Source organism: Oncorhynchus kisutch, linkage group LG1 (assembly GCF_002021735.2).
Source record: "Oncorhynchus kisutch isolate 150728-3 linkage group LG1, Okis_V2, whole genome shotgun sequence".
Taxonomy (NCBI): domain Eukaryota; kingdom Metazoa; phylum Chordata; class Actinopteri; order Salmoniformes; family Salmonidae; genus Oncorhynchus; species Oncorhynchus kisutch.
In genome coordinates, this window is record NC_034174.2 from 57,791,432 (window position 1) to 57,810,646 (window position 19,215).

The 19,215-nt window shown below is 40.2% G+C and overlaps 1 protein-coding gene and 1 long non-coding RNA gene across 2 annotated transcripts; one reads left to right on the forward strand and one right to left on the reverse strand.

Annotated features, from left to right (window-relative positions):
* Positions 1 to 404: 404 nt before the first annotated feature.
* On the reverse strand, positions 405 to 7,297 carry LOC109890837 (uncharacterized). The gene is made up of 3 exons (XR_002255461.2): positions 7,060 to 7,297; positions 855 to 2,064; positions 405 to 769 (listed from the first exon to the last, which is right to left on the reverse strand). It is a non-coding gene; the product is annotated as an uncharacterized LOC109890837 (long non-coding RNA).
* Positions 6,459 to 12,581, forward strand: dynlrb1 (dynein, light chain, roadblock-type 1). The gene is made up of 4 exons (XM_020482878.2): positions 6,459 to 6,640; positions 10,983 to 11,058; positions 11,239 to 11,406; positions 12,131 to 12,581. The coding sequence occupies exons 1-4, from the start codon at positions 6,638 to 6,640 to the stop codon at positions 12,172 to 12,174; spliced, it is 291 nt and encodes a 96-aa protein (XP_020338467.1). The 5' UTR covers positions 6,459 to 6,637; the 3' UTR covers positions 12,175 to 12,581.
* The last annotated feature ends 6,634 nt before the right edge of the window (positions 12,582 to 19,215 follow it).

Below are 19,215 nucleotides of genomic sequence, written 5' to 3' on the forward strand. Positions count from 1 at the left end.
ATCAGACTGGGGCAAAGGTTCATCGTCGAATAAACCATTGTTTTGTACCGTTCATTTGAAAATGGCATCAACAACCAACGTCAGCTTCACTTGATAAGGACGAGCGGAGACTATGTGTAGCTAACGGCTGGTCATGTAGAGGTGGCTTCCGGGAATTAATCTAATTCGGTTTAGAATTGTGCAATTGAGTAAATCATCTACAGTAATGACCATGTTCTTGTGAGAGTCCAGATGTGAATGCTGTATGATAAGCTGGGTGAAGAGGAGCAACAATCTGTATCAGTTTTAGTGCACAAACGGGTGATGGTTGGAGGTGGGGTCGACAGAGACAGTATTTGCCTGGGCACCTTTTGAACTGACAGACAGGATGCATGGGTGAACAAAGCAGGACATTACTTTAGCCACAGTTTTCAAATAACTTTTATTTATTGGAAGGGAACTTCCATGTGTGGTGACAAATTGGTACATACAAGACACAGCAACATAGAACATATTAGTTTCAAACTTAAATGCCCACGGTGTCAAGGTGTTTTGGTGCAGTTTTAGGATTTGCCACTAGCCCAATGGAAGAAGGTACTAGGGTGGTTATGGCTAAGATGTGTTGTTCTTTTGTGTGGAGAGACGGCAACATGTACAGCCATGTCTGTGTCGATGCGATACGGCTGTCAGTCACATCACATGACTTGCATCCTGCTCTTTATCTCTCCCTCCAGATCCATAGAGTCTTGACATGCTCTGTCCACTCTGGCACATTGAGGGTTGACATTGACTGTAAGAAAAACAGACTTGATCAACACTTAGGCTTATCATTTTTCAGTCATGATTTATTTTTTGGCCATAATACAAAGACTCACCCCAATCCAGAGAGGGTTATCTTCACGTGCCATGATCAATGAGTTCCCAGGTGTGTGTGTGCACGTGCGTGTGTCTAGTTTGTGAAACTTCTGGTTGTGGCCAAACAAAGATCTTTTCACATAAAATCAGTTTCTAATAAACAAACATCGACATGTTTCAACAAATCTTGGCATCCAGTTGCATAACCATAAGGAAATGGGATTATACATGATGTCTGGTAATGTGTCCTTAAATTGATGATAATAAGGATTAGGTGAATTTCTCATAACTCATCCCATAGAGCACATAGGAAACCTTTTGTATGTTCCTAAAGGAATGTACAACAGAGATGAACAACAAGGGCGATAAATGATTCAAAACACATTGGTATAAGTTTGTAAAACTTAATTGCCATGCTGATTTGCTTGTGTGTTTTCTTCCAATGAAAAAGGGTAGATACCACTTAAAACCCATAAGCTACACTTATTCATAACATGTTCATATCCAGGATGTGAACCATGCTGTACATGGATTTGAAGCATTGTATATCATCTCTGTAATTATTGCACAGAAAAACCTGAGGGAAACATTAGGGTGTGATGTTGACTTTCCATCATCAACTCGGACCTTTATTGTCTTCCTTCTTATACACTGTACAGTTTCCCTTTGGTTCCATGTCTTCAGCTCAACCATGACTGTCATTGTTTTTTCACATTTTGGAAGGGCTAATGTAACCCAGGTAACTGTAAAATGCTCTCCAGAGCACTTGGAAGGGGTAAGGAGGTTTCAAGGAGGGACCTCTGCTTAAACGAGGACTGCTCTGTAGTATTTTTGCCGCGTGTGGGACAGAAGGTACCCAAGCCAAGAGCTCAAAAGTTGAACACTACAACTGATATAACCTTTCTCCCAAATGAGAATTCCTCTGTTGATGGGTGGGGAAAACATTCTGTTTCCTCTTCAAAAAGTCCATGGTCTTTACCACTTTACAAAATCGGATGGAGATTTGAAAGTATTTTCAAGGGTAACACAATCCTTAATTGGACCAGGGAGAACCTAAGATTCTCAACATGGGAGAGGGCAAGAAAACATGAGTGTTTGTCCTGAGGGAGTTTGAATTCACAATAGCAGAGACATGACAGATTTCCCTGTGCTTCCTCTGCTCCTTAATAATTTATTTGCCAAAGGAAGATCTCCTCCAGTGCAAATGTAGAGGTCACCTGATGAAATCTCCTAAATGAAACACACAAAAAAATAAGAAAAATGACCATAAGAACATGTTGGTGCTACCGAAAAGATTTGCAAGAATCTTCATATAAGGCCGATTCAAGCAAACGACACGTTTGGGTCTAACGATTGTTTCACGACAAACTGTGCATGTGCAGACAGTCAAATCAAAGCCACTCCTTCAATATAAATTAGTTTTTGACATAAATGAAAACGTGTCAGTTTGTCACTTTCACACAGTTTGAGTAATAAAATGTTGAGCTACTTAAAACATTGGTTCAATTCTAGGTTGTGCCTTTTAAACATTTTGAAAATTAACAACTAAAATAATGGCACTTCTCTCATTGACTTCTCAAACCCCAAAATCCAGCCGGCCTGGTCTGCTTCGCAAGCGTTCCTGGAAGTCTCACGATGCTGTGTTGGGTTTAGAAACTGTGGCTATAGTTTTATGTCAATAGAAACAGACAGAAACAGCCAAGCTGCCTTTTGTGTCATACTTACTATCCCACTGTCTGTCATGAGAATGGTGCATTTAAGCCATAGCTAGTAACTTAGAGATAGGATATTGTGACATAAAGAGAGTGAGTGGTGAGGTACTGACAAAGAAGGAGAGGTAGTATCCTGGGATTTTATGAGCGAGCAAGTGAGCTTGGTGGATGGGAAGGAAGGAAAGTTAGGAAAATTGCCACATGAACCACAAATAATTTGTACCTGCTACAGTGGCAAATATTAAAATAAAATCTTATTCCAAATTAAACAAAACACCCACACCTTTGTGTCATGGTTTAAACAAACAACAAATCTCAATGTGGCTGTGCTTCTCATCCCGGTACAGTCCCGTATCTCAGCCCCTTTTCAGGTGTCCCAACTTTCCTTTCTACAAAAAAGGTCCTTTTGTCAGCAAGCCTACAAGAATGTAGACCCAATCACAATCACCGTTTTTGATGCTGGAATTATTTAGGAGTGGACATACATGCACAGGTAGCCTACTTTTTTGAAGTGATTTGTTGACAATAAGATGAAAACATCTTATTGTGTTCATGCCAAATAAAAATGTAATACATAGATTTTTACCCAAAAAATAAAAACTGTTTTTGCTTAGTCATTATTGGGTATTGTATGTAGATTGATGTGGAATTATTTTTATTTAATACATTTTAGAATACGGCTGTAGTGTAACAAAAATTGGAAAAGGGGAAGGGGTCTAAATACTCTCCGAATGCACTGTATGTAAGCACTCCTTCTGATTGTAATGTGAACCCAGCTAAATTCTGGAAAACTGTCATATCCCTGAAGAGTTCTACTTCCTCCTCTTTGCCACAACAAACTAATTCAGACACTGGCCTCATTACCTAAGACAATGCCATCATTGATGCATTTAATCACCATTTTATTTCAACTGGCTATCTCTGAGAAATAACTTCTAAGCCTATTCACAATGATACTGGGCTGGATACTGATAGGGAAAACTTGCTGAATGATCAGAGAAATTATATTCCAAACTTTTTATTTAGTCTATTTAAAGAAAAAGAATTCCTGGATTCTTTGCTAGCAATAGACAACAAGAAATCCACAGGGGCCGACCAATTGGATCCTGATCTGCTTAAGTGTGCAGTCCCCAGCATTGTTGGCTCAACAACCCACATTCTTTATTTAACATAGTTATCAGGAAATATTCAAAAAGTATGAAAATCAGGTCTTCTGCTGCCACTCCATAAGGGCGAGGATAGTTGTGATCTTAATAATTATTGCCCCATTTCAAGGCTTACTTGTCTAGCTATTCTTGAATGTACTACTTTGCTTTTTTTAAATCTGAGAAATGTATTTTGAATGTAAACCAATCAGGGTTTAGGCCATGGCATAGCACTATTACAGCAACCACTTTAGTTGTTCATGCTTTAGACAATCAACTGAAATGTGCTGCTTTGTTTATGGAGTTGTCAAAAGCATTTGATACTGTTGATCATGCTATTTTATTGAATAAGTTGTCCCCGATAGGCCTGATCTCTGACACCTGTTAATGGTTTCATGATTATCTTAGTGACGGAACAAAGGTCATCATGATTGATGGGGTTAAGTTTGAATTTCTTAAACTGCATAAAGGTGGAACCTGTTCTCTTCACTATTTATATAAACACCATTGGTCAATCTGTTAAAAATTCTAAACTTCATCTATATGCGGATGATACTATGATGTATGCTATTGCCCCCACTGTTGGACGCTGGAGCAGTGGAAACGCGTTCTCTGGAGTGACAAATCTGGGTTTGGTGGATGCCAGAAGGCTACCTGACCGAATGCATAGTGACAACTGTAAAGTTTGGTGGAGGAGGAATAATGGTCTGGTGTTGTTTTTCATGGTTTGGACTAGGCCAGTGAAGGGAAATCTTAATGCTACAGTATACAATTACATTTTAATTCTGTGCTTCTAACTTTGTGGCAACAGTTTGAGGAAGGCCCTTTCCTGTTTCAGCATGACAATGCCCCTTGGACAAAGCGAGGTCCAATACACAAATGGTTTGTCGGGATCGGTGTGGAAAAACTTGACTGGCCTGCACAGAGCCCTGACCTCAACAGAACTGAACACCTTTGGGATGAATTGGAACACCAACTGCGAGCCAGGCCTAATCAGTGCCCAACCTCACTAATGCTCGTGGCTGAATGGAAGCAAGTTCCCGCAGCAATATTCCAACATCTAGTGGAAAGCCTTCCCAGAATAGTGGAGGCTGTTATGGCCACAAAGGGGGGACGAAATCCATATTAATGCCCATAATTTTGGAATAAGGTGTTCGACGAGCAGATGTCCACATACACATACTTTTGGTCATGTAGTGTAGCTGATGGTAAGTTGGTGGTTGAAGATATCCCTCTAGTGGTGTGGGGGCTGTGCTTTGGCAAAGTGGGTGGGGTTATATCCTTCCTGTTTGGCCCTGTCCGGGGGTGTCCTCGGATGGGGCCACAGTGTCTCCTGACCCCTCCTGTCTCAGCCTCCAGTATTTATGCTGCAGTAGTTTGTGTCGGGGGGCTGGGGTCAGTTTGTTATATCTGGAGTACTTCTCCTGTCCTATTCGGTGTCCTGTGTGAATCTAAGTGTGCGTTCTCTAATTCTCTCCTTCTCTCTTTCTTTCTCTCTCTCGGAGGACCTGAGCCCTAGGACCATGCCCCAGGACTACCTGACATGATGACTTATTGCTGTCCCCAGTCCACCTGGCCATGCTGCTGTTCCAGTTTCAACTGACCTGAGCCCTAGGACCATGCCCCAGGACTACCTGACATGATGACTCCTTGCTGTCCCCAGTCCACCTGGCCATGCTGCTGCTCCAGTTTCAACTTCCACCTGACTGTGCTGCTGCTCCAGTTTCAACTGTTCTGCCTTATTATTATTCGACCATGCTGGTCATTTATGAACATTTGAACATCTTGGCCATGTTCTGTTATAATCTCCACCCGGCACAGCCAGAAGAGGACTGGCCACCCCACATAGCCTGGTTCCTCTCTAGGTTTCTTCCTAGGTATTGGCCTTTCTAGGGAGTTTTTCCTAGCCACCGTGCTTCTACACCTGCATTGCTTGCTGTTTGGGGTTTTAGGCTGGGTTTCTGTACAGCACTTTGAGATATCAGCTGATGTACGAAGGGCTATATAAATAAATTTGATTTGATTTGATGGTAGTACTGTTTGCCTTGCAGTGGGTGAACGAAATTAAGCCGGACAGGGTTGTTGTGTGTTCTGATTCATGTGCTGTATGGATGAGTCTGAAATATTTTAGTTCATGGAGAAGACAGTACATGCTATATGAGGTACTCCAAATTCATGCCCAGGTGAAACAGATGTCTAGATAAGTTTTGCTTGGGTCCCAGCCAGCCCGTGGGGTTGGGGAGGAGTAGATATGCTAGCTAAACAGGCCCTTAGGAGAGAGGTGGATGTGCCAATGAGCAAGGTGTAGGCTAAGGAAATTATATGGACAATGGTGGTGCAGAGATGGCAGGAGCAGTGGAACAGAGACACTAAGTCAGGTGTCTTTTTGAAGTACGGAGTAAAGTCGGGGAGGATGGAAGGAAGAGATATAAGAGCGGAGACCATCTTTACAAGGATAAGGGTGGGACACAGACAGTTGAATAAGACATTAAATGTGATAGGAAATCATCCAACAGAAAGGTTGATTACTACCAGGAAAGAGAGACGGTGCATGTGCTGATACAGTGCGGGCAGTATCATAGGGAAAGAGAGAGACAGATCCAGTATGAGGGAGAAGGGGATACAGGAATTGAGTTGAAAGAGCATACTGAGTAGAACACTAGATACAGTCTCAAATCATTTATATTTTTAAGAGAAACGGGCCTGGCATGTACTGTAGGATTTACTTCCACCCTGTCTGTGGCCCACACTCCAGTGCAATAGGTGGCGGTAATGCTGCACCATAACGTTGGATGTCTAGTGCCAAAAAACTAAACAACAGTAGAAAAGTGCGCATGAACGGTTGTGGAGTTGTCTGACGACACGAACCTCTACCGTTTGGCAGTTAGCTGAATTCTGGCTAAATAGCTACATTTCTTGGACGCAAGTTACAACCTCGCCCCCAAAATGGCAAGTGCATTGTATATTATGTGATTACCTTGACATTCGTGTCATGTACATGCTTGTTATAGTTAATATCTTATAACGCTAAGTATTTAGCTAGCTATATAGGCTACATGTTGCTGGGCGTTGCCATAGCTAGTTAGCTTGGCTTCGACGCTGGTGGCGAAAATTATTTTCGTAGAATAGCAGAAGGCAAATGCCGCGTTCAAAACAACTAGGAACTTAGTGACTCGGAATTCCAAGTCGGAAACTCGTATTTTTCTATAGCTCCGACGTTTTTTTATTTGAAAACTGACGTCGTGATTTGGCCTCTTTCTTCAAATTCCCAATCTGACAACGCTCTGAATTTACGATCATTCAGAGCGCACTCTGGCACGACAGCTTGAATTTACGAACACACCCATAATATTCCCTCATCTCAATACCTTTGTTGCTGTAGAGGGCTTGTTACGTAGCTGCAGTGTTTGTCACCTCCGTAGGCTGGACATATGACATTAACTACGTTTTTTTTCTAATAAGTAGTTCATTGCATCCGCCATGGAGCCCAGTTCCATTATATTACCATATGTCTCAGCTGCTTGCCGTAGTTTTGAAGTAATCGCGAAAAGCTGGTGGTTCCTTTTAACACGAGTCTTCAATGTTCCTAGGTAAGACGTTTTAGGTTGTAGTTATTATAGGACTGTTTCTCTCTCTACCATTTGTATTTCATATACCTTTGACTATTGGATGTTTTTAATAGGTACTTTAGTATTGCCAGTCTAATCTCGGGAGTTGATAGGCTTGAAGTCATAAACAGTTCAATGCTTGAAGCACAGCGAAGAGCTGCTGGCAAATTCAGGAAAGTGCTTTTTGAATGAATGCTTACGAGCCTGCTGCTGCCTAGCACTGCTGAGTCAGACTGCTCTATCAAATCATAGACCTAAGTATTATATAATAACACAGAGAAATACGAGCCTTAGGTCAATTAATATAGTCAAATCCAGAAACTATCATTTCGAAAACGTTTATTCTTTCAGTGGAATACGGAACCGTTCCGTATGTTATCTAACGGGTGGCAACCCTAATTCTAAATATTGCTGTTACATTGCACAAACTTCAATGTTATGTCATAATTATGTACAATTCTGGCAAATTAGTTCGCAACGAGCCAGGCGGCCCAAACTGCTGCATATACCCTGACTCTGTTGCACAGAAAGCAAGAGAAGTGACACAATTTCCCTAGTTAAAAGATTCATGTTAGTACACAGGCAATATTAACTAAATATGCAGGTTTAAAAATATATACTTGTGTATTGATTTTAAGAAAGGCTTTGATGTTTATGGTTAGGTACACATTGGTGCAATGAGTGCTTTTTTTCGTGAATGCGCTTGTTAAATTGCCCGTTTGGCGAAGTAGGCTGTGATTCAATGATAAATTAAAAGGCACCGGAATCAATTATATGCAACGCAGGACAAGCTAGATAAACTAGTAATATCATCGACCATGTATAGTTAAGATTGATTGTTTTTTATAAGATAAATGTCATGCTAGCTAGCACCTTACCTTGGCTGCACTCGCATAACAGGTAGTCAGCCTGCCAAGCAGTCTCCACGTGGAGTTCAATGTAATCGGCCATAATCTGTCCAAAAATGCAGATTACCAATTGTTCTGAACTTGAAATTGGGCCTAATTAATCGGCCATTCTGATTAATCGGTCAACCTCTAATTTATGTAGTCAAGCTACTCCATGCAAGTATCTGCAAAACACATGACCCTATGTATGTATGTATGTATGTATGTATGTATGTATGTATGTATGTATGTATGTATGTATGTATGTATGTATGTATGTATGTATGTATGTATGTATGTATGTATGTATGTATGTATGTGTGTGAGGGGAGACAACTGGGTGAAAAGGTTGCCTCAGTCGGTCACAACTGAGTGAGGACAATAGGGTCCAGAATGACAGGAAGTTACTCCAATCAATCGAATGTATTTATAAAGCCCTTTTTACTCCAGACATACTTCCTCAAAAGTTGAGCAAGCAAGTGCCTTTGACTGTCGGCCCAGATGATGTAAAGCGGCATGGAGAGAGATGACTCAAGTAGCGAAGTAAACTATAAAAATGGACATTAAACACAGCGTATCACATTTAACAAACCAAACATTCAAATGCTGTTATAGAAGGTAAAGTCAAAACCCAAACTGGTCCATGCATCAATACTGGTATTAGAGGTCGACCGATTTAATCGGCATGGCCAATTAATTAGGTCTGTTTTCATAACAATCGTTAATCTGCGTTTTTGGACTCAGATTACATTGCACTCCACAAGGAGACTGTGTGGCAGGCTGACTCCTGTTACGCGAGTGCAGCAAGGAGTAAGTTTAATGCTAGCTAGCAACTTATCTTATGTTAAGATTGATTGTTTTTTTTTATAACTAGTGATTAACTACACATGGTTTGATATTAATAGTTTAACTAGCTTGTCCTGCGTTAAATTAACAGGCACCGCATTGATTATATTCATCATCGAATCACAGCCTACGGGTGATTTAACAAGCGCATTAGTGAAAAAAGCACTGTCGTTGCACCAATGTACCTAACCATAAACATCAATGCCTTCCTTAAAATCATTACACAAGTATATATTTTTTAAAACCTGCATATTTAGTTAAAATAAATTTATGTTCGCAGGCAATATTAACCTGGGAAATTGTCACTTCTCTTGCGTTCTGTGCAAGCAGAGTCAGGGTATATGCAGCAATTTGGACCACCTGGCCCGTTGCGAACTGTGAAGACCATTTCTTTCTAACAAAGACCGTAATTAATTTGCCGGAATTTTACATAACTGTGACATGACATTGAAGGTTGTGCATTGTAACAGCAATATTTAGACTTAGGGATGCCACCCGTTCTATAAAATACGGAACGGTTCTGTATTTCACTGAAAGAATAAATGTTTTGTTTTCGAAATGATAGTTTCCGGATTTTACCATATTATGTCCTAACAGGCTGACTACACCGCTTGCGTCGCATGCGCGAGCGTTGCAAAATGAATTTAGAAATCAAGTCCTGCTTCTGAGCAAGGAACTTAAACGTTAACTTTTTTTTACATGGCACACTTTTTTTTACCATGCAGGACAAGCTAGTTAAACTATTAATATCAACCATGTGTAGTTAATCACTAGTTATGTTAAGAATAAACATTACTTCTCCAACGCAGAGTTTTTGCATTATTTAAACCAAATTGAACACGTTTCATTATTTGAGACTAAATTGATTTTATTTATGTATTCTATTAAGTTAAAATAAGTGTTCATTTAGTATTGTTGTAATTGTCATTATTACAAATATATAAAAATCGTCTGATTTAATCGGTATCTGCTTTTTTTGGTCCTCCAATCTGTATCGGCGTTGAAAAATCATAATCGGTCGACCTCAAGTATGTGTGTATTAAATCCTGTAATATTCATCTGTATACCGACGATACGGTTATATATGCCATTGCAAGGACTATGTTAGCTGCAATCTGATTTTGTTACATTACAGAAAGACCTTGTTGAATTAAAACGTAAATATGTTCTCTAATTCGCGGCAAAATGTCTGATGGGCTACATATTCACTCATTGAATGGTTCTCTCGTCGAGTAGGTTCCCACCTATACATATCTGGGCATTTAGATTGATAAATAACGTTTAAAAAACATACTGATGAGCTAGTTAAAAAGCTAAGATTTAAAGTGGGCTTATTTTAGTATTTTTTTTATTATTGATCTTGCCTCCACGAACACCAGGAATCCGATTGCACAGTCAACTTTCCTGACAGTTCTTGGCCATGGTGACACAATTTACCTGAATGCAGCAGCCACTACTCTTATACCTTTGGATGCCTTCTACCAATTGGGTCCTTTGCTTTATTATAGGTGACAGTTTTAATACTCATCACTGCATCCTGTATAAGAAGGTTGGCTGGACCTTACTAAATTCCTGTAGATCACTTCATAGGACAATTATAAGCACCCAACAAATGTATTATTATTGTTGAAAGGAAATTTTGCAGGCCGGTGGCCGCTGGCTAGCCAAGTTAGCTAACAACATTCTGGTTTGGTTCTATTTCATGAAGGGAAATCATTTTAACTTAGCTAACTAACCTTACAAACAGTAGATTAACTGCTTAGCAACCACTCCAGTCTAATACTTTGTCACTTTGAAGTTGTAGTTTTGCTAATGTTAGCCAACTTGCTAGCTAGCTACATTTTTTTTTCTCTCTTCCTTCCTGTCTTGTTGCAATCTTAATGATAATGCTTTTAACTTAAGGGAAGTGTGATTTTTAAATTATATTTAAAAATAACTGCTGTCTTTTAGGCTGAGGTAGAGGAAACCCTCAAGAGAATTCAGGGTCAAAAAGGGGTACAAGGAATCATCATTGTCAATGCTGAAGGTAAGCCTAATGCAATGATTACCATAGTTTAAACTGGTTAGCTATTCCATTAATAATATCCTTTATTATGGTAAATCATGGCACAATTAAGTTTCTTTCAAATGTATTTAAGACTGCAATGATCTCCCACAGACTCAATGCACAATGGTTCCCTCTGCATTCCCCTCTGACATTCTCCAGGCATCCCTATCAAGACCACCCTTGACAACTCCAGCACAGTGCAGTATGCTGGACTCATTCACCAGTTAGTGATGAAGGCACGTAGCACAGTTAGGGACATTGACCCCCAGAATGACCTCACCTTCCTCAGGGTCCGCTCCAAGAAGAATGAGATTATGATTGCTCCAGGTAACTCACAATGATTGTCACATATAGCATGGCTTTTGAACATCGGTGTCCCCTGTAGTTGCATTACATTTCGCTTGGATGTTGAATTTTGTCAAATGCAATGCTGCAGTAGTAGTAATTTGTTGTAGAGGACACTGACACTACATGTTTAGAATCTGTAGAAAGTTAAGATTAGGGTTTTCAAATCAACTTTTATTTGTCACGTGCACAGGATACAGCAGGTGTAAACAGTACAGTGAAATTCTTACTTGCAAGCTCTTCCTCAACAGTGCAGTGTCAATATCAAAATTGGAAAAAAGGGTTGATTAAAAAATAAATAATAATTAACACAACATGCAACCATATCAAAGCTTTTTCTGAATTACAGATTCACAGAATACAGTAACTTAAAAAAAGTTAGTTGCATGGATCAGAAGACCAGTAAGTGTCTGGTGTGACCACCATTTGCCTCATGTAGTGCGACACATCTCCTTCGCAAGGAGTTGATCAAGCATTTGATTGTGGCCTGTGGAATGTTGTCCCACTCAACGGCTGTGTGAAGTTGCTGCATATCTGTATTCCCAGTCATGTGAAATCCATAGATTAGGGCCTAATGAATTAATTAAAATTGACTTATTTACTTATATGAACTTTAAGTCAGTAAAATCTTTGAAATTGTTGCGTTTTCTATTTTTGTTCAGTGTATATTTGTTTAGAATAATACTCCTTTTGCTTTCCCCTACAGATAAAGACTATTTCCTCATTGTCATTCAGAACCCTTCAGACTGAGAGGATCACCTACACCATCTCTTTGCTGTATTAGTTTTTTCTATTTAATGGCCAAATGTTTATTCTATTGTTTTAGCAAAATGATAAGTTGTACTAAGCTTTTGGGAGCTTGATTCATATCATCATGGGTGGGTTGATATATGTACGTTCATGTTTGATCATCATTGCAGTTCCATCTCCCCTGTCTGAAACACTCTTTATTGGCACATAACCTTATTGAAGGATCGTTGACTGTCATTTTGGGGCAAAACCATTTGAAACTTTCACTTATTTATTTTTTGAATACAATAGGTTTTAACAATATTCTTTGTAAACGTTGAGCATCATCTGCTTCATCATTTTATGTTGGTATCTTGTAAGGACTGATAAGATCTATACAATAAACATTTATCATACAAGAGCCTAAACTCGGGAACATTTCAAATGTTTATTCAGCAAAGATGTACAGCTGAATATATCAATGCAGTGTCCACTTATATCCTGAGCTCTCACCCCCTCCCTTCCACAAAGACGTACTTCAGTACTTTTCCATCACCCAGGATTTCTTCGTTCTCCTCATATCACAGGACTTCTTATCAGTCTAGAGGCCTTGAATTATTGGGAGTACACATTCCTGCAGTCCACAAAATAATTGTATTTCTCATACACTAAGAACTTCCGCAATTGCATAATTAAATGCAAAAATCAACCAATCAGCGCATATTATGCGAGAGCTCGCAATTTTGACTAATCGCTGCACGTTTAGCGAATAAAAGGGTCCAATCAAAAGCGGGATTGTAATTTTGACCAATTACTGCACTGTTACCGTGGAAAATGGCCCAATCTAACCACACGCCAAGAAAGTGTTTCCCCCCGCTGGCCTGTCAGTGTATTCACGTGCGAAGATGGGTGATAGTTGATGGCTGGACAGGCAGTACAATGAACAGAAATCACTCTTATTTGTCAACAAAAATTACGGCTAACGACTGTGCGAAACAATTTCCAAATGTTTTTGGAAACTAGAGAAAGTCGACAATCAACAGTCCCTTCGAATCAGCAAATCGTATGAAAATGTCTGAACAGTTCCCACAGCAGCGGAAAATCACCATGACTGAAGTGGTAGCAGGGAAGACTGGCAAGCGCTGAAAGAATCAAGGTGAGTGGCGTTTTACTCAAACTTTTACTCAGCTAACCTTGGCCTTAGATCAGAGTGCCGACAACCCTACTAACTATGGAGAGCACTGCTCAAAGCACTGAGTGCATCTTTGCCTTTTAAACTCTAAAACTTAATACGGATCACGAAAGCACAGGATTTTTAAAGAAATGGAATAGTACATAACCACAATACTATTTACGACCTTTTCAGATTTCTTTTTGCGAGAGATACATCTCGTGTTGATAGCAAGCCACAAGCCTGATAGAGAGGTCTTTATTTTTTTATTTCACCTTTATTTAACCAGGTAGGCTAGTTGAGAACAAGTTCTCATTTGCAACTGCGACCTGGCCAAGATAAAGCATAGCAGTGTGAACAGACAACACAGAGTTACACATGGAGTAAACAATTAACAAGTCAATAACACAGTAGAAAAAAAGGGGAGTCTATATACATTGTGTGCAAAAGGCATGAGGAGGTAGGCGAATAATTACAATTTTGCAGATTAACGCTGGAGTGATAAATTATCAGATGGTCATGTACAGGTAGAGATATTGGTATGCAGAAAAGTAAATACATATAAACAGTATGGGGATGAGGTAGATAAAATTGGGTGGGCTATTTACCGATAGACTATGTACAGCTGCAGCGATCGGTTAGCTGCTCAGATAGCAGATGTTTGAAGTTGGTGAGGGAGATAAAAGTCTCCAATTTAAGCGATTTTTGCAATTCGTTCCAGTCACAGGCAGCAGAGCGGAACGAAAGGCAAATGAGGTGTTGGCTTTAGGGATGATCAGTGAGATACACCTGCTGGAGCGCGTGCTACGGATGGGTGTTGCCATCGTGACCAGTGGATTATGACAGCTTTTTGTTAAGGAAAATAAACAACATTGAGCACTTTTAGATGTTTCTAATTGTTTTTTGTATTCTGTTTAAAGTCGTCTTAAAACTGAGAACATTACTTTTGATTCCTTTATGAAATGAACGGGGGGGGGGGGGGGGGGGGGGAGCATTTTTGGCCGCAGAAATAACAAAAAATGTCGAAATCCAGGAGGAACTGCTGATAGGATATAATGATGTAATTTACAACCAGGCCTATAAAAGTAAAAGCTAGCGAGTAGGGATTTTTAGGTCGTTTCGGTATAAAATATATATATATTGAAATAATGCCATTTTAAAATTATTTTTGCGCATTTTAAAGCCCAGAAGAGCGAACAATAAATTGCAAAAACATTGAAACTATCCCATTTGTCTCTTGTCAGGCCCACATTGGGTAGACAAATAGGAAATTACTATGACATTATACTATTTCAATGGTGTATATTACTTAGTTTTGATTTTTCATTCCTTAAAGTCATCATCTCATCTCTAGTCAGGCTGTAGCAGCCATCCAGACAATGTTATCTCTGTGCTCCCCATATTGTCTTGTCATCCTGTGTTGCTGCCATGCTATGTTGTCTTAGGTCTATCTTTTATGTAGTGTTGTGGTGTCTCTCTTGTCGTGATGTGTTTTTTTGTCCTATATTACATTTTTTCCACCATTTTTAATCCCAGCTCCTGTCCCTGCTGGAGGACTTTTGTATTTTGGTAGGCCGTCATTGTAAATAAGAATTTGTTCTTAACTGACTTGCCTAGTTAAATAAAGGTACAAATATATATATATATATATTTCTATTTAGCTAGCCTGGGTAAGCATGCTGTAGAGCTGACTGAGTAAATCATTTGACTAGTTCTTCAAGGGAGATAAGGCATAATTACACGAATTTGCCATATTCATCTCATGTGTTGTGTACATTCCTTGCCTATGCTGTCAGTGTGTATCTAGCCTAAAATGTAGCAGGTGTAAAAGCACAGACAGAAGGGGAATCCCAAACACGTCACAGGGGCTGTGAACCTGAAGAGACTTCGAGCCTACACGTTTTGTGCTCTTGTAGGAAGCAGTAACTCCCTATTGCTGACCTATACTCATAACTGGGCAAATAATTTCATAAGTAGCAAAGAATATCAACAGATGTGCACACATGGTAAATTTGAGAAAAAGGCTACCTAAATTCTATCAGCATATTGATTGTAGCACTCGTGCTGGCAAAACGCTGGATCACTGCTACTCTAACTTCCGCGATGCATACGGGAAGTTGCATTGGGGCGGCAGGGTAGCCTAGTAGTTAGTGTGTTGGACTAGTAACCGAAAGGTTGAAAGTTCGAATCCCCGAGCTGACAAGGTACAAATCTGTCATTCTGCCCCTGAACAGGCAGTTAACCCACTGTTCCTAGGCCGTCATTGAAAAAAATAATTTGTTCTTAACTGACTTGCCTAGTAAAATAAAAAAATACATGGTCCTCCCCCGCCCTCCCTTTGGCAAATCCAACCATGACTCCATTTTACTCCTCCCTTCCTATAGGCAGAAACTCAAACAGGATGTACCCGTGACAAGGACTATTCAACGCTGGTCTGACCTATCGGAATCCACGCTTCAACATTGTTTTGATCATGAGGACTGAGACATTTTCAGGGTAGCCTCGGAATAATATTCATTTTATATGCCGATTCGGTGACTGAGTTTATGGAAGTGCATAGAATATGTTGTACCCACTGTGACTATTAAAACCTATCCTAACCAGAAACCATGGATAGATGGCGGCATTTGCGCAAACCAACGCATTTAACCATGTAAAGTTGACTGGGAATATGGCAGAATACAAAGTGCAGTTATTCCCTCCAAGGCAATCAAACGAGCAAAATGTTAGTATAGAGCGCAAATTCAACTGCTCAGACATGTGTCAGGGTCTACAATCACCGACTACAAAAAGAAAACCAGCCACATCACTGACACCATCTTGCTTCCAGACAAACACATCCACTTGGGAGCCAAATGAGAGAAGCTTTTTGTGCATATGAAACATGGGACCAGCACTAGGTGTTGAGTTTTATATTTTTGTTCAGTGTATGTCTGCTTTATGATTGCTTCAGAATACAAACCTTGCAACACCTCCAGTTGGTTAAATTTAAACGATGGGTCATATTCAGGCACTGGATGGACTACCTGAACATTGTTAATTTTCAGTTAAAATGTTTTACTATTGTGCCCTAATGAATGCAAATATGGTGTAGTGACCAGCCCTGACCCCCCTGTATACCCATACAGGCACAGCTCAACCTCACGCAGGCCACCTTCCTCCTGGTCAACCAGCACAGCATGGTGAGTGTCTCCACACTCATCTGAGATCTACGTGCAGGAGTGCGACGAGGATGGCTTTCTCTACTGGTCTACGCCTCTCAGGAGACCTTTGGCTGCTAGGGAGAGATGGGAGATGAAGGGGTGAGCAAGAGGGAGGTGAGGTTGGGTAGAGGTAGGTCTTGCCCAGCTGTGTGTTCTCTTTTGCCCCTCTCCATGGATGGTTTGAGTTCTACTTAAGGGTCATTAGACACCATAACTGCATTTTTTTTTTCCACGACACTAGTAAACAGGAATGCTATGTGCAACATCACCCTTCCCCTCCTAATTAAAACTTAGTAAGATTGGTTGGAGGTACATTAGGATTATTTTTCTTTAGTGATCTTGGCCCCTATTTTGCCCTGAAGTCAGAACTGAGCAGTTATCGCTAGATGGGCCAGCTGCCGAGTCAAAATTGGCATTATCGTAAAAATGATTGAAAACAGCTTTTGTCTTAAATTAAGTTTAGCGGTGTGGTGGCTGTGCCAGCTAGTGACCACTGCAGAGCTGCGCCCAGTACGAGTCATCTCAAATGCCAACCTGTGACATGTAGAGTTCTTAGCTGACTTGCTTAAGGTTAAAAGAAATCAATATACAAGGACAAACTAAATATTTAATCTTTAGGGTCGTCTTTTGTAAGATGTACAGCTGAATATATCAATGCAGTGTCCACTTATATCCTGAGCTCTCACCCCCTCCCTTCCACAAAGACGTACTTCAGTACTTTTCCATCACCCAGGATTTCTTCGTTCTCCTCATATCACAGGACTTCTTATCAGTCTAGAGGCCTTGAATTATTGGGAGTACACATTCCTGCAGTCCACAAAATAATTGTATTTCTCATACACTAAGAACTTCCGCAATTGTTTTTTGTATTCTGTTTAAAGTCGTCTTAAAACTGAGAACATTACTTTTGATTCCTTTATGAAATGAACGGGGGGGGGGGGGGGGGGGGGGGGGGGGGGAGCATTTTTGGCCGCAGAAATAACAAAAAATGTCGAAATCCAGGAGGAACTGCTGATAGGATATAATGATGTAATTTACAACCAGGCCTATAAAAGTAAAAGCTAGCGAGTAGGGATTTTTAGGTCGTTTCGGTATAAAATATATATATATTGAAATAATGCCATTTTAAAATTATTTTTGCGCATTTTAAAGCCCAGAAGAGCGAACAATAAATTGCAAAAACATTGAAACTATCCCATTTGTCTCTTGTCAGGCCCACATTGGGTAGACAAATAGGAAATTACTATGACATTATACTATTTCAATGGTGTATATTACTTAGTTTTGATTTTTCATTCCTTAAAGTCATCATCTCATCTCTAGTCAGGCTGTAGCAGCCATCCAGACAATGTTATCTCTGTGCTCCCCATATTGTCTTGTCATCCTGTGTTGCTGCCATGCTATGTTGTCTTAGGTCTATCTTTTATGTAGTGTTGTGGTGTCTCTCTTGTCGTGATGTGTTTTTTTGTCCTATATTACATTTTTTCCACCATTTTTAATCCCAGCTCCTGTCCCTGCTGGAGGACTTTTGTATTTTGGTAGGCCGTCATTGTAAATAAGAATTTGTTCTTAACTGACTTGCCTAGTTAAATAAAGGTACAAATATATATATATATATTTCTATTTAGCTAGCCTGGGTAAGCATGCTGTAGAGCTGACTGAGTAAATCATTTGACTAGTTCTTCAAGGGAGATAAGGCATAATTACACGAATTTGCCATATTCATCTCATGTGTTGTGTACATTCCTTGCCTATGCTGTCAGTGTGTATCTAGCCTAAAATGTAGCAGGTGTAAAAGCACAGACAGAAGGGGAATCCCAAACACGTCACAGGGGCTGTGAACCTGAAGAGACTTCGAGCCTACACGTTTTGTGCTCTTGTAGGAAGCAGTAACTCCCTATTGCTGACCTATACTCATAACTGGGCAAATAATTTCATAAGTAGCAAAGAATATCAACAGATGTGCACACATGGTAAATTTGAGAAAAAGGCTACCTAAATTCTATCAGCATATTGATTGTAGCACTCGTGCTGGCAAAACGCTGGATCACTGCTACTCTAACTTCCGCGATGCATACGGGAAGTTGCATTGGGGCGGCAGGGTAGCCTAGTAGTTAGTGTGTTGGACTAGTAACCGAAAGGTTGAAAGTTCGAATCCCCGAGCTGACAAGGTACAAATCTGTCATTCTGCCCCTGAACAGGCAGTTAACCCACTGTTCCTAGGCCGTCATTGAAAAAAATAATTTGTTCTTAACTGACTTGCCTAGTAAAATAAAAAAATACATGGTCCTCCCCCGCCCTCCCTTTGGCAAATCCAACCATGACTCCATTTTACTCCTCCCTTCCTATAGGCAGAAACTCAAACAGGATGTACCCGTGACAAGGACTATTCAACGCTGGTCTGACCTATCGGAATCCACGCTTCAACATTGTTTTGATCATGAGGACTGAGACATTTTCAGGGTAGCCTCGGAATAATATTCATTTTATATGCCGATTCGGTGACTGAGTTTATGGAAGTGCATAGAATATGTTGTACCCACTGTGACTATTAAAACCTATCCTAACCAGAAACCATGGATAGATGGCGGCATTTGCGCAAACCAACGCATTTAACCATGTAAAGTTGACTGGGAATATGGCAGAATACAAAGTGCAGTTATTCCCTCCAAGGCAATCAAACGAGCA

Coding starts and splice junctions, on each gene's coding strand:
- dynlrb1 (XM_020482878.2), top strand. Junction 11,059..11,238: donor CATCATTGTCAATGCTGAAG/GTAAGCCTAATG, acceptor GACATTCTCCAG/GCATCCCTATCAAGACCACC. Junction 11,407..12,130: donor TGAGATTATGATTGCTCCAG/GTAACTCACAAT, acceptor TTTCCCCTACAG/ATAAAGACTATTTCCTCATT.